This window comes from Oncorhynchus mykiss, chromosome 7, assembly GCF_057628025.1.
Source record: "Oncorhynchus mykiss isolate SJ-2025 chromosome 7, ASM5762802v1, whole genome shotgun sequence".
NCBI classification, from domain to species: domain Eukaryota; kingdom Metazoa; phylum Chordata; class Actinopteri; order Salmoniformes; family Salmonidae; genus Oncorhynchus; species Oncorhynchus mykiss.
The window spans coordinates 48,187,033-48,203,239 of NC_143028.1; the positions used below are offsets into that span (position 1 = coordinate 48,187,033).

A 16,207-nucleotide genomic window follows, 5' to 3' on the forward strand; every position below is an offset into this window, starting at 1 on the left:
TTCTGTGAGCTTGTGTGGCCTATCACTTCATGGCTGAGGCGTTGTTGCTCCTAGACATTTTCTCTTCACAATAACAGCACTTTCAGTTGAACTGGGCAGCTCTAGTAGGGAATAAATTTGACGAACTGACTTGTTGGAAAGGTGGCATCCATGATGGTGCCACATCGAAATTCACTGAGCTCTTCATTAAGGCCATTCTACTGCCAATGTTTGTCTATGGAGATTGCTTGGCTGTGTGCTCGATTTTATACACTTGTCAGCAATGAGTGTGGCTGAAATACCCAAATCCACTAATTTGAAGTGGTGTCAACATACTTTCGCATATATAGTGTACATGTTTCTGCACAGAACAGAATGCAGTAGATAAATGTGACAAACATGAGAATTGTGGATACACAAGATATTCTACAGCATTCATGTTATACACACAAGATATTCTACAGCACTCATGTTATACACACGGGTGAATCTACCAACGTACTATTACAGTAAGAGCCAAAGTGTGTTTTTGTGATGTTAATTCATAATTGACAGTTATACCTGGTTGAATCTGATCTATGTACTACCCCTTCATTGTATAATATCAGGTAATGAGTGCCTCCATGCACTACATTCATTTGTTTCAAAGTTTCATACCACCAACATAAAAATGTAATTGAATTTATGGCCTTAAGTCAAGACAATCATGCAAAACAGAAATCTCTTGTGAGGCTTTACTGACATGTCTCAGTCATCATTTGAAAGCTTTTTACATCACCTCATGTAGAATTAGGATTATTAGCAAGAAATGATTTAGCAGAAAGTAATATACTGTAATATAAATGGTTGCTGTGTTTCTCTAGGTGTTGTATTTCTATCTGTATGGAATGAAGTCTCTCAGACATATGCAAACGATGTGCCGACATTACCAGTGATCCCGTCCTCTCTACTCCCACTTACTACAAGCCCCTACTCTGAAATGGAGAAGTACTGCCTGGATTCTCTTTCCAACATCTCAGAACAGCATGGCATGTTCTGTAACATCACGTTGCTAAATGTTACAGAAAATGACACTGGAACCAAGTCCATTGAGGACAGACTGCTGGAAGTTCTAGGGCCGAAGCGCTCCCCCGTCTTTCTCCCTATCTCCCTGGTTTACCTGCTCATCTTCCTCCTGGGCGTGTCTGGCAACCTGCTCACATGCACAGTGATATCCAAACACAAGAAGATGTGCACCCCCACCAACCTGTACCTGTTCAGCCTGGCTGTGTCAGACCTCCTGGTGCTCTTCTTTGGGATGCCCCTGGAGATCTACGACCTGTGGCAGAACTACCCCTTCCCCTTCGGAGAGGGAGTCTGCTACTTCAAGATTTTCCTCTTCGAGACTGTATGCTTTGCCTCCATCCTCAATGTGACAGTGCTGAGTGTGGAGAGGTATATCGCAGTGGTCCATCCACTAAAAACACGCTATGTTGCCACCAACAAGCATGCCAAGCGTGTCATCAGTGCTGTATGGGTGCTGTCCCTGGTTTGTGCCATCCCTAACACCTCCCTGCATGGCATCTACTACTTGAATCTCCCGGAGAAGGTGGCAGAGTCAGCCATATGCAGTTTGATAGGTTCCCCGTGGATCTACAACCTGGTGATTCTGATCACCACCGCATGCTTCTACATTGTTCCCGTGACGGTGATCAGCGGGCTGTACCTGGGGATTGGTATCAAGCTGGGCAGGGAGCGACACCTCTCCCGGGGGACGATGAGGAAGAACTGTAGCGCTAACATCAGCTGGAGAATCCATGTGGAGCAAGTGCGCAGGAGACAAGTCACCAAGATGCTTGGTGAGTTCTGCATCCATTTCCATGTCTAACCATTGTCACAGTCACAAGCATCACTACTACGGTAAACATAACTTAGACTTTCAACTGAAAAAAAATTTGAGGGAGGGATTTTTACATCTGTACCCCAGTACAACCTACGTAACCACAGTGAAACGTTACTCTGTGATAAGGTATGTGCTGCTGCCGCAGGAAGGGGGGCATTGCCTAGGCAACCAATGACTTGTTTGCTACAAAAAAGTTTCATCCCGTTGTAAAGAATCCATGTTACCACGGAAACAAACTCAACCGCATGAATGCTTGGCTGTCCCGTCTTCAGTCAGCTGTTCGTTCCACAAAAATTGGTCAGCCAAGTGACCTCGGTCACCGTTATAATCTTTTGAATAGCAAAAGGAACAACATGACTCACATTTTCTCCTCTCCTCCGCTCCTGGCGGCAATGGTCCACATAGGAAGGTGACGTTTTCAACTAAAATCATGGAAGCAGGGTACCAAAGCAATCTTTCCCCACTGAAAGCAGTTCAGCCAAAGCAATGAGAACACACACAATGTCCTTTTTGTTGTATTATAACTGGATTTTAGCTCCCGTCCAAAATTATTGGCACCCTTGATAAAGAAGAGCAAAAAAGACTGTATAAAATGAATAATACAAATACTGAGCTATATTGAGGTATATTGTATGTGTCCAAAGAGCTCTATTTTCATGTCATCTGACCATAGCACTGGCTCCAATCCAAGCGCCAATGCCGTTTAGCAAAATCCAGGCGTTTACATTTGTTGGATGACATGAAAATAGAGCTCTTTGGCCACGTACTCCAGTGGTGGGTCTGACGTCGAAAAGAGGACTCATATACTGTATCAAAAATAACCCCATACCTATTGTAAATTATGGTGGTGGGATCTTTGATGTTATGGGGCTATTTTTTCATCCACTGGTCCCGGGGAACTTGCTCAGGTCAATGGCATCATGAACCTAACCCAGTACCAGGACATTTTAGCCAAAAACCTTGTTGCCTCTGCCAGGAAATTTGGCTCTTCAATCAAGACAATAACCCCAAGCACGTATCAACAGCTACAGAGAATGGTTAGTTGGCCACAAAATCAACATTGTGCAAAGGCCAACTTAGTCTCCAAACTTGAACCCCATTGGAAGCCTATGGTTTGAGTTGAAGAGGGCACCCCATAAGCCCAGAAATTAAGAATCTGAAAAGATTATGTATGGAGGAATGGTCTAAGGTCCCTCCCAATGTATTCTTGCTCAGTGCCGTTATCCTTACACACAGTGGTGTGGCCAGCAAGATCTGTTAGATTATCTCATTTTAATTCAGGGAAATGATTAAGCAAGTCTGATAGTGAGAGGTGGAAATGGATTATACCAGAGGCAGGTAGGCTACAGGTAAGGATTAGGGATGCAGACAGAGAATGATGATGAAGGCCTACAGCCGGAGGGTAACAACATTCACCCCAAATAAGAAGTTATTAATGATTTGCATTATCTCAATTATCATTCTGTCACTGTATGACAATCCACATTTCTTATTGCCTGCAATTGCTTTTGTCTTTGAAGCCAAAAACAGGACCTGTATTTTGGGGAAATTCTCTAAATAGCAAGGTGTTCAGCTGTGTTTATTTCCATACCAATACATAAAACCATCATTTCACTAACCTACTGGGCAAATTAATGAAAAACCTACAGCTAACACAACCAATATTTTAATAGCAATAAAATATATTTTGGTTTCGATATGGTAACCAAAAAGGAGGGCTCCCCCACCTCCCAATTCAATTAACCTGTGGCTATCAGATTACAACAAGGCTTACAAGGCCGAGCTCAAATGCCAACATTACATTCATTCAAAGCAATGGGCACACTGCCTAAAAGGCTGACCGGCAAATTGGCACTGTCTCTGCTTTCTAAAAGTGAGAGAAAAAGGCAGCAGGCTGGCAGCTGTTCTCTGAGCGATGCTCCGCATGATCCTAAAGCCAACCAATGAATATGCTAATCTGAAATCGCATTTTAATTGGGATTGAATGATTTGAATCTACTTTTTTTGCTAACTTTACATTTTTGGTCTTGAGGTAGGGTTTGGCAACTGCCATACCCTACCACACCCAACTGATGCCCCTGATAGCAAGGTAAGCTATTGAAAGGTATTGAAAACAAGGGTGGCAATAATTTTGACCCCTATATTTTTTGTTATTGTGCCTTTCTCTGAGGCACAATAATAATATACAAATATATATTTTAGTAGGGGAGAGTGGGATAAGTTCTGCCATTTTTTACAATCAGTATCACTCTGTCAAAGGAAATCTAGTATTCTTTCTAACAAGTATATCTAAGTATATTTCAGGATGTTGTGTATCCCTGGAAATAATCAGAATTCAAGTAAACATTGCAGTTTTGAAAACATAGCTTGTCCAAAAAACATGGTCTCGTCACAACATACTCCCAGGTATGGAGTAAGTTGAGCTGTTTCTTTACTGAATTAAATATGACCACTACCTTTTTAAAACCATGTCTATCTTTTTTCCCCAAACACAATTCAACACAATCACCTTTTGTCTTTTAATAATTTTAAACATATTTTAATAGGCTTAACATGTAACAAACACGTTTGCACTTTTTAAAAACACATTAAACATAGACCAGGCATTGTTGTTACTGTATTTTATAACCCAGCGATAATGCCTTGCATTACACCTGGGAAGAAAACACTTAACTTTGCTCTACTTGCCATTGGCTCAACCATTGGCTCAACCATTGGCTCAACCATTGGCTCAACCATTGGCTCAACCATTGGCTCAACCATTGGCTCAACCATTGGCTCAACCATTGGCTCAACCATTGGCTCAACCATTGGCTCAACCATTGGCTCAACCATTGGCTCAACTTATCCAAAGGCAAACATTTTGACTAACATTTTGACCACACAGCTACAAGGATGCACTTTCATGCTATGTTTAGGACCTCATATTGAAATTATGTTTCGGACCTCATATCGAACACATTGGGAATTCAACAAACTTCTGGTTGTCTTTTTGAGTGGATGACTAAAGGTTGAAATCTCATTGATCAATGTCTCAACCAAATATTACCCACATTTCAACGTTGAAATTATATAGTGTGCCTAGTTGGAAGTATCATCAAACCGCTAACTGAAAATATTTTTGGGAGACCTAACTTGCTCAACTCAACCGCACAAATTCCCAGCCGTCCAATTTTCATTCAGCAATTAATTCTCCAAAAACAAATAGCAAACCCTTTAAAAAAAAAAAGTTAAATTACATTTATGGCTGCTATTTTATTTCATGGCAGCTTTCATCCATAGTCATCGGTTACACGATTACACATTAATTGTGCCAGCCCTAGTTATATGAGTACATTGTCTCAGTTTTACGAGGACCAAGTTTTGCAGGGAACACCGAACAGGATTCCCACCCTGACTGTTGTTGCCCCCTTTTCTCTCTCTGTACACTTCACTTAATTCATCCTCCATCTATGTCCCTTACTGTCTTACTCCTATTTTCACTGTCTGTTGTAATGTAGCTGTGGTCGTGCTGGTGTTTGCCATCTGCTGGGCACCTTTCCACATTGACCGGCTCCTGTGGAGCTGCATCATGCAGTGGTCTGCCTGGACAGACCTCAACCAAGCTGTGTACCAGTGTGTGCACCTCCTTTCAGGCATCCTCTTCTACCTCAGCTCTGCAGTCAACCCCGTTATCTATAACCTGCTCTCCACACGCTTCCGGGAATGCTTCTGGGATCTCGTCTGCACCCATACAGAAGACACCACTGCGGGAAAAGACTTCACACCCTCCGCCAAGATCCTGCTGGTCCCCTCGGGCCCAGTTCCTAAGACCCAAGCCAGGCCCAGGGACCACAACTCCCTCACTCCCCTGTTATCTCCAACTGGGAACACAGAGATCACAACACTGACAAGTAAACATTTGTGCGTGGTGGACTCTGACTTCACTGCTACTGCTTTTTAATCATATTTCATGTTTAATGCAGAGATGTAGACTCGAATCACGTGACTTGGACTCCAGTACTACTTGAGTCGCAAATTTTGCCACTTAGACTTGAAAAAAAGAAAAAACACTTAATTTCCTGTTAAATTCGGTTATTACACCGTGAACATACACTGAGCGTTTCATGACATAGACTGACCAGGTGGATCCAGGAGAAAGATATGATCCCTTAGATGTCACCTGTTCAATGTAGATGAAGGAGAATAGACAGGTTAAATAAGTATTTTTAAGCCTTGAGACAATTATTGTGTATGTGTGCTATTCAGAGGGTGAATGGGCAAGACAAAAGATTGAAGTGCCTTTGAACAGGGTAGTAGGTGCAGCGGCTTGAGTGTGTCAAGAACTGCAATGCTGCTTTTGACGCCTTGTAGAGTCCATGCCCTGATGAATTGAGGCTGTTCTGAGGGCAAAAGAGGGTGTAACTCAATATTAGGAATGTGTTCCTAATGTTTCGTACACAGTGAACATTCACGGCAATTCCATTGCTCAAAGCGGAGAATCGTATTGGTTATATGGGAAATGACTGTTGAATTCTGTTCTGCCCAGCGCCGCTGCACCAGCAAGTGCGGAAAGGCAAGGGGAAGAATAGAGCACTGTCCTATATTTTCAATGCTTGTCGCTTGAAAATTTGAGCTCTGAGCTTGAGTTTCTGTAAATGTTAATTCTCAGCCATCCACAGACCTCTCAATGTGCATTCAGTGGGTAGGGGAAAAACAACAACACGTCACTGTAATTGGAGATTTCATAATATAAGTCAAACTGTAGTTGTACTATCAACAGTAGCTGTACATCATCATTTGGATGGCCTTTTAATTAGTAATGATGATAAAAAACATTAAGTTAATGATCTGTGAAGTTTAATATGTAGGCCTATGTACTGTACTAGTAGGTCTAATGTAAGGAAAACAGTAAATATCCTGATTATAAAAATTACTTTGAAATTGGTATAAAACAAATTGGTATAAAAATAGATACTTTGGGATTTCACATGAACTCGTGGATACCATTTTCCAGTAAGAAGTAAGTTAGAGGTAGTTTTGTAAGCCAATGCTAGCTAGTGTTAGCACAATGACTGAAAGTCTATTGGTATCTGCTAAATGCTAGTTAGCAATTGCACTAGTGCCAGCAAAGATTTTAAAAAAATCTATGACGCTAGTTAGCAACTTCCTTCAAACTGCACGCAAAGACATACAAATGGTATCCACAAGTTCATCTGACTCTGGGGAAGTAGATACAATGCCTCATTGCCAAAATCCTGAAGTATCCCTTTAACTATTGACTCAAAACCCCAAATTAGGGACTTGTGACTTGACCTGATCTCTGGAACTTGGGACCTGCCTTGAGATTTGCCCATTATTACTTGAAACTTGACTTGAGACTGAAGGTTAAGACTTGACTTGCTTAGGACTTCCTAAATTGTTACTTGGTCCCATGTCTGATTTAATGTGTAGTGGATATGATGCCCTCTGTCAGGAGGTGGATTTGACTAATGAGTAGATGATACGTTGTGCACAATTGGATAAGTAAATATTTCATGAGGTGATATGTGAACTTGTTATTGAAACAGCATAAATCCTCATAGCATAAACATTTATCTGAAAACAACTGATTTAGGGGTATGTAAATGAGAGACTTGGTTGCACATGATAATTAACTCTAATGATTGATTATCCCATATTTACCTTTGTGACATTGACTTATGTGAACTGCAGTTATGTATTCATAACCACCTAGTCCTGCCCCTTAATTTATAGTGTATGTCAACACTTCCTCATGTGTATTTCACCTTGTCAAATAATTTAATGTACAGATGTAGCACAGCTGTCCTTCGACTTAGAAATTGTATGTAATTTCATGTAAATCAATATTTATTGCCTTTCTGTGAAAAACAGCAAAACATTAATGTATTTCTTGGTGATTATTTCAGGAATTGCATTGTTTTCTAGACGTTATTGATTGCTTTATTTGCTTGCACTTACGATATGTAGTCTCTGTAAATTTCAGACTGAGATTATGTCCGTTGACCGATGCCCAACATAACTGCACAAAGACTATTGAGTATCCATGTAATAAATTCCAACGAGTTGATATAGCTTTTTCTTACTAAACATATTTATGTTGCTTGACATTCATTTGATGTTTAAAATATTCAAATAAAAGGTTTTCACCAGTGTGTTAGCATACATTTTCTTTTTTTTCTACATTATCTTCTCATCCTTTCCAGAACCTGTAGTCATTTCACGAGGTGTCCCTGTAAAGCAGATACTGTAGCTGCAGTTTAAAATGTCTGAAACAGAAAGAGCATTATGATGATAATGTATCGTATGAGTCTCTTGGGGACCCTAACAACAACACCAACAGGTAGTCTCAAAGTGTGAGTGGCAGTATAATGGAAGGCTAACACAGTGTTCTTGTAGTGTCTAAAAATGCAAAGAAACCAGCATGAGAGACAATTAAAGCACTTCAAGCTTTTGACCACAGATTCTTTAACAACTCCTGGCAGCCTCTATGGATGAATTGTTATTCTCTACAAAACAAATTCGTTTTGACTGCCACATAAAATCCACTGCTTCTTGACACAATGCCAGCTTAACCCGGAGCCAGCCACACCACTGTGTCGGAGGAAACACCATACACCTGGCAAACGTGTCAGCGTGCATGCACCCGCCCCACCACAGGAGTCGCTAGAGTGCGATGGGACAAGGACGTCCCTGCTGGCCAAACCCTCCCCTAACCCAGACAACACTGGGACAATTGTGGGTCATGGGTCTCCCGGTCGTAGCCTGCTGAGACAGAGCCTGGACTCAAACCAGGATCTCTAGTGGCACAGCTAGACCACTCGGGAGGCACTATTTAGCAGTCTTATGGCCTGGAGGTAGAATCTGCTCAGGGTCCTGTTGGTTCCGCTTGCCATGTGGTAGCAGAGAGAACGGCATATGACTTCGGTGGCTGAAGTCTTTTAGGGCCTTCGTCTGACAATGCCTGGTATAGAGATCTTGGATGGCAGGGAGCTCAACCCAAGTGATGTACTGGGCTGCACGCACTACCCTCTGTAGCATCTTGCGATCGAATGCCAAGCAGTTGCTATGCCAAGCGGTGATGCAGCCAGTTAAGATGCTATCAATGGTGCAGCTGTAAAAAAAATTGAGGATATGAGGGCCCATGCCAAATAATTTCAGCCTCCTGAGGGGGTAGAGGTCGTTGTAGTGACCTCTTCATGACTGTGTTGGTGTGTGTGGACTATAATAGATCCTTAGTAATGTGGACACCAAGGAACTTGAAGCTCTCCACTACAGCCCATCATTGTGAATGGGAGCGTGCTCGGTCATCCGTTTCCTCTAGTCTATGATCAGCTCCTTGTCTTGCTGATGTTGAGGGAGATGTTGTTGTTCTTGCACCACACTGCTAGATGTCTGACCTTCTCCCTATAGGCTGTCCCATTGTGATCAGTCCTACAACTGTTGTGTCGTCAGCAAACTTATTTTTTGTATATGTATATTTTTTGTACCTTTATTTAAGTAGGCAAGTCAGTTAATAACAAATTCTTATTTACAATGACGGCCTACCAGAAGTCAAGGCCTCCTGCGGGGACGGGGGCTGGGATAAAAATAAAAAATAATAAAAAAAATAGGACAAAACACGACAAGAGAGACACCACAACACTACATAAAGAGAGACCTAAGATGACAACATAGCATGGCAGCAACACACGAAAACACAGCAGCAGCACAACATGGTAGCAACACAAGACATGGTACAAACAGTATTAGGCACAGACAACGACATAAAGGGAAAGACGGTGGAGACAACTATACATCACGTGAAGCAGCCACAACTGTCAGTAAGTGTCCATGATTGAGTCTTTGAATGAAGAGATGGAGAGAAAATGGTCCAGTTTGAGTGTTGTTTGCAGCTCGTTCCAGTCGCTAACTGCAGCGAACTGAAAAGAGGAGCGAACCAGGAATGTGAGTGCTTTGGGGACCTTAAAAAGAATGTGACTGGCAGAACTGGTGTTAAATGTGGAGAACGAGGGTGCAGTAGTTATGTCAGATAGGGGGGAGTGAGGCCTAAGAGGGCTTTATATATAAGCATCAACCATTGGGTCTTGTGACGGGTATACAGAGATAACCAGTTTACAGAGGAGTATAGAGTGCAGTGATGTGTCCTATAAGGAGCATTGGTAGCAAATCAGATTAGAGCCGAATGGTAAAGCACATCTAGCCGCTCGAGAGCACCCTTACCTACCGATCTATAAATTACGTCTCCCTAACCTGGCATGGGTAGGATGGTCATCTGAATCAGGGTCAGTTTGGCAGTGTTGTGTCTTTAGTATCCTTAATGTGATGACATGCCATTTTATCAAATCGATTACCTAACGTTTAATTGATTACGTGATTCAGTTAAATCATGCAACAATTAACTCATTAATAATCTGGGGCACCACGGATAAGTTTATTTAAGCAGTTCCGTCTTCTGAATGAACTCTTATCAGAATTGTACGGGAAGGTCTGCTCAATCCAAGAGTATAACCAATTGATTACAGCATTGCCCCAAAAATGGAGGAGGTGGGTGGAGGTAGGGAACTGGTCTGTCTGCCCGATATAAAGGACCAAAACTGGCGGAAGGAATAAAAATAGCATAAATAGGAAAGTATATCCGTTTCATTTGAGGACCAGGATGTTGACAACTGTGCCATACAGATTGCAAAATAGTTGGGAAGAGATTTTTGATGTACCGATTCCATGGTATAGCGTGTATGAGTTGATATATAAAACAACGCAAGATTCAAGACTTCGTGCTTTTCAGCAAACTTATTATATAGAATTCTTGCCAACAACAAAATGTTGAATATTTGGGGCATAAAATCATCGAAGCTCTGACGATTTTGTTGTGCATCTGAAGGTAACGGCCGAAGATGTCACACCCGTTTCCCAAAACACCCTGCAGTGCACTCATTACGAAGTTAAACTTAACTGTGTCGGCAGGATCTGTAGATAGGCTAAATAACTCGTTGTAGCTCTTAAAAGTATTCAAAGTAATATTTTTTTTTATCATTTTTTTACACAATAGTTTTCCCATAAAGAGAAGAAATGTTCTGTAGCCTATTATCTATTTAAGTGTTTGTATTATGTTTGCCATGTGTTATGTATTCTAAGTGTTTTATCATGCTATTTTGTATGCAATGTTGGATTATGTCAATTCTGCATTCCTACAGTTTGTGTAAACTGTGAGCAAGTATGAATAAAGCCAAAGTCAAAGTCACTCGTTCTTCGTACTCCTTTATTAAAGTTAGATCAAGCTGAATCAATGTCTGAGAGATTACACAATGATTCATTAGTATTTTACTTAACATAACCAAATGTAATAGCACATGTAGCATAGCAGACCTATGATATGTTACACCAAAAACACATTGTCATGTTTCTGACTGATTAAATTATATGACAGGCTATTTTATCAAATCAATTACCTAACATTTGATTATGTGATTGAATTAAACCATGCAACAATTAACTCGTTAATAACCTGTGGCACCACGGAAGAGTCTTTATAGAGCTGCTGTCTTCTGAATAAACTCTTAAAGATCTATTTATATTTACATCAATAGCAGTCAATTATTAATCATCACCTTATTCAGTCTCATCTGAACATTGTAAATTCTTCACGAACCCTGACTAACAAGTTGAATCAGCAATACAAAAATTGGCTTAATTATTTATTTACTAAATACCTAAATAATCACACAGAATTACATATACACAGGATTACTAATCCTGTGTATATCGATTACTAATCACGTCATTAAAAAAAGTCCCTAGCGGACAAAACCGATATGACAGCTGGTTACACAAAGAAAGGGGGTTGGATTTGAATGAAAGAGCAGGAAGACTGAAGTCTCTATAGGACCTTGCTATCAAAAATACAGAATCTTATGCATTCTAATAACCACCCATTCGGAAAAGGAAAATGCAAGACATTTATTTACACTGAGCTGAGCTTCGATAGATGGGTCGAAAATGGAAGACTGGTTTGCCGAGCAGAGATCGTCCTTGTCCTTTGCACAATCTTTCTGGTCGTAGTGTTGTAGAGCGGATACGTTGAAGTACCCTGTCTTCTCATAGGATTGTCTTTCCTTTCCTAGGCCGTGTACGTTTACAGCTGCAGCTGGTAACTTGACTTCTAGGATGTATCACTTCTTTAGTGAATAAGAGTTCAAAGTTCATACCATTTCGCACTGAATTCTGGCTGGTCTAGTAGAAATTCATCCTTCCAGTATGGTGATCATCACCTCCACGTTGAAATTATCCCTTTAAACGTATGGACACCCGTCCTGACTTCCATCAACGGGCTTTTGTAGTGGGGAAGAGAAGGGCGTGTTTCATAGTTCTCAACCAATGTCTGTTCACTTTGGCGTGACCACTGAGTAAGGATAGTTTACTTAAAATTACATTTTATCTTTTCACAAATAGTTTAATATTTCAACATTTAAATGCACAACAATTCCATGTGAATCCGATAACTAGTATGTGTAGACTTCCAAGATACAATTTATGTTGTTCTGTCATCAGTAATAATGTCCCAGACAACAACTGATCTGAACAGATACTTTCAACTGGTTGGATTACAGATATGTTGTTCCATTCCCAACATTTTGATCTTACCATACTCTCTCTATGTTAACAAAGGGCTTTCCAAGAGTCCATTCTGTAGAGTGGAGAGAAAAGGGGGAACGGTATTTATGGGGGGGGGGGGGGTCATAAACCTCACCTAACAGAGTAACGCCATGACAGTCCCCCTTTGTTGGGTACGATCTTGCGATTATCCTGCAAGTTGCAAACCAACATAAAAATGACCATGGGTTGTCCTGGTTGTGGACCATAGTTGGTCGCCCTCTGGTGGTTGACCCGGGTAGGGTTTCTGCAAATGAAGCAGGCCGCTCCAAGGCTGGGCAGTGGATGTCCAGTTGGTGATCACTGTTGCGGTCCCCCTCTGGTGGTCTACCTTGGTAGGGTTTCTGGAAGTTGCAAAGCACCATAGGAATGGCCAGGAGATGTCTGGGTTGGGGATCGCCATTCCGGAACTGTTGTCTGGTCATCCAGACTGGAATATCTGGGCAGTAACTTAGGCAGATGTTAACAACGCACACACACTCATGATATAAATAATTACTTTCCCTCCCAAATGAGCGGCATTCTTGTACTATCTTATGGTTGTATGGGGAAGTTGTTTATGGCTCCATCACTTCCTAAGTGTCAAAGAAAATGAATTAAAGCATTAACAAATGTGTGTTGCTTAGGGCATTATGCTAAGTTGATAACTACAGGATACGTCTACATCTGTAAGGCATTAGTTTTGGGCAGTCTAAAGGGATGACCTATGGACTTCTGGGGGTAAACTGGTGAGTACGGTAGCTGTAGTGTCAAAGGCCCCAGCGTACATTTTCAATTTTACCCAGGCTGGCGTTTTGCTCGGACCCTTAAGTGATCCTGGCATGAATCCTAAATGGGTGTTCCGTTGTACCTGTGTGTTTATGCTTACACAAGCGTTCATGTCAAGGGAAGAAAACCAAGTATCCTCATGGACTACAACTTGTTCAGTCTGATGTAATCAGGTAATTTTCAGGTCAATGCCTGGAGGTCATTGAGAATTGGTGTTGAGGGAGTCTGTAGTGGTTACAACAAGCCACACTGTCTACCCCTAATGCTAGCTGCAACACAGTCATCCACAAGGGGTATCTGTTGAAAGCACTCCTTGGGAAAAAATACGTTTTGAAACCTTGGTGCAGAATCCGATTCAAGGAGATATTTCGATATCTCGACACATTCCATCAGCAAACCTGATTGACCGTTCTTTTCATGATTTCGAGCCAGCAGTCTCTGTGAATGAACAACTTCCCTCCTCCTTGAAGTTGTGCAATACTATAGTTGAGAGGAACTTCTCTTGTCCTTCGAACACTTCCGCAAGCACTTCGGCAGTCTCAGCAAGAAAACCGTTGATGAGCAGAGTGTACTCTGCTTCCGATGAAACATCTTCTGCTTTGTGGGGGACTGGCACCCCTTACAAGGACACTAATGGCGTCAGTCCAGCAACTGACCCAATGACTTCCACTGGTGAAACACTTTGCGATATCACAGACAGATATCCTTGTTTCAGTTCGCAGGTACTGAAGAGGTTGTCACACGCGGACGCTGTGGCAGTCACCAGGCCTCGACAGCCACTGAGTGTTTTGAAGCATAAACACCAGGGGATTTAGTTAAAAGGTAACATCCATTCTCATAACGTGGTCACAGACAACTCGTACATAGGATCTGACCTTTTCGTTTGTGCCTCGGATGCCAACACCACTCAGTAATATCTTAGACCACAAAGGAGGGAATACTTGCCCCCAGACCCATGATGAGGGGGGGTTGAGATTACGTGCAGCACCGTACGAGGCTGCCAGAGCAGAAAACAAATATAGTTGTAAACTCCCCTATGAGAACAGAGGTTAGCTCCTCTGTGGATAACATAGCTATGAAATAGACTTCTTCATACCTTTCACCACTACAATAGTGGAAGACACAGTGACTTGTAGTAAAACCACAACAGACTCCCTCGAGACCAATTCTGACTGACCTCCAGGCATTGACCAGAAAATTACCTGATTACGTCAGACTCGTTCTGAAGAAGTTGTAATCTGCAGGGATACTTGATTTTCTTCCCTTGTGTAAGCATAATGTACAATGGAACATCCAATTAGGATTTATGCTAGGATCACTTAAACCGAGCAAAACGCCATCCTGGATAAAATTGAACATTTACCCTGAGGCCTTTGACCCTACAGTACTCACCAGTTTCTCCACAGAGGTCCATAGGTCATCCCTGTAGACTGGCCGAAGCTGGTGCCTTGCAGCTGTAGACTTATCATGTAGTTATCAACTTAGGATAGTGCCTTATGCACCACACTGCAAATTAGGAACGCCTTAGAGAGGACATTAGACAATGGCATGATATGGTCATTTTGCCAACATTTTGAATGTATGTAGAATACAGTCCAATTAGATGATTACGTGATAACTATATTTTGAATATCTTTTGTTTCTGCTTTCATTCTTTTTTGGTTCAGTTCCTTTGACACTTAGGAAGTGATAGAGCCATAAACAAAGTCCCAATGCAACCATGACTTAGTGCCACAACGCCACTCGTTTGGGAAAGAAATGTATTCATGTATTTTGTGAGTGTTTGTGCGTTGCTAACATCTGCCTGAGTTACTGGCCAGATCTCCAACCAGGACATTCGCTGGCCATTCTTGTGGTGGCCTGCAGCTTGCGGAAATCCTCCCAGGGCAAACCACCAGAGGGGGACATTAACGGCGATCACCAACCCGCACATCCCTGGCCCATCCTTGGAGCGGCCTGCAGCTTGCAGAAATCCTTCCAGGGTAAACCACCTGAGGGGGACAGCAATGGAGATCTCCACCCAGGACATCCCCTGGCCAATCTTGTGGTGGCCTGTAGCTTGAAAAAATCCTCTCAGGGTAAACAAACAGAGGGGGACAGCAATGATTATCCACAATCAGGTCATCTCTGGGTCATTTCTATGGTGGGTTGCAACATGCCAAATAATACCAAGATTGAACCACCAGAGGGGGACATCAACGGCAATCACCAAACGGACCTGTGGTGCTCATCCTTGGAGCGGCCTGCAGCTTACAGAAATCCTCCCAGGGCAAACCACCAGAAGGGGACAGCAACGATGATCCGCAACCAGGTCATCTCTGGGTAATTTTTATGGTGGGTTGCAACATGCCAAATAATGCCAAGATTGAACCACCAAAGGGGGACTGTCATGACGCTAGCCCTCTAGCAGAGATGTGAACCCCCCTTCTCCTGTTACGAGGGGTCAGTTTTATGACTTTTACACCCACGTCATAAATTCTGTGCAGACTTTTCTCTCCCTGACCATGCAGTATGGAGAGAGGGTCACAGTAGAACAAAGAAACTCTCCCGCCATATACTCCTACCTCCCCGAACTGGAGAATTAAACATTGTTCCTAATTTATAGAATGTTGAAATGGTCGGTGGAGAAGTCAGCTACGACCCGGTCCATTTTGTTTCATGTTTGTGACCTCATGAAAGACAATACAGCCACATTACCCTAACTCTGTTTATACAGGTTACTCAGTTATGTGGCTTGCATCTGAATGTTGGATAAAATGTTTGACGAAGTATAAGAATACTTTTGAAAAGATAACAATGTGATTTAGTCTTCTAAAATGAAAAGTGTTTTATGGTAACATGTTCCCAGTCAGTGGCCCCGCCCAAGTGAATAGACATTGGTTGGAAATGATGAACCCCTTTTCCAATCTAGAATAAAATCCTCTG

General features: G+C 42.0%; 1 protein-coding gene across 1 annotated transcript; it reads left to right on the forward strand.

Moving 5' to 3' along the window:
- Positions 1–958: 958 nt before the first annotated feature.
- Positions 959–15,608, forward strand: LOC110527122 (neuromedin-U receptor 2-like). The gene is made up of 3 exons (XM_021608276.2): positions 959–1,817; positions 5,362–5,754; positions 15,103–15,608. The coding sequence occupies exons 1-3, from the start codon at positions 959–961 to the stop codon at positions 15,606–15,608; spliced, it is 1,758 nt and encodes a 585-aa protein (XP_021463951.2).
- Positions 15,609–16,207: the final 599 nt, after the last annotated feature.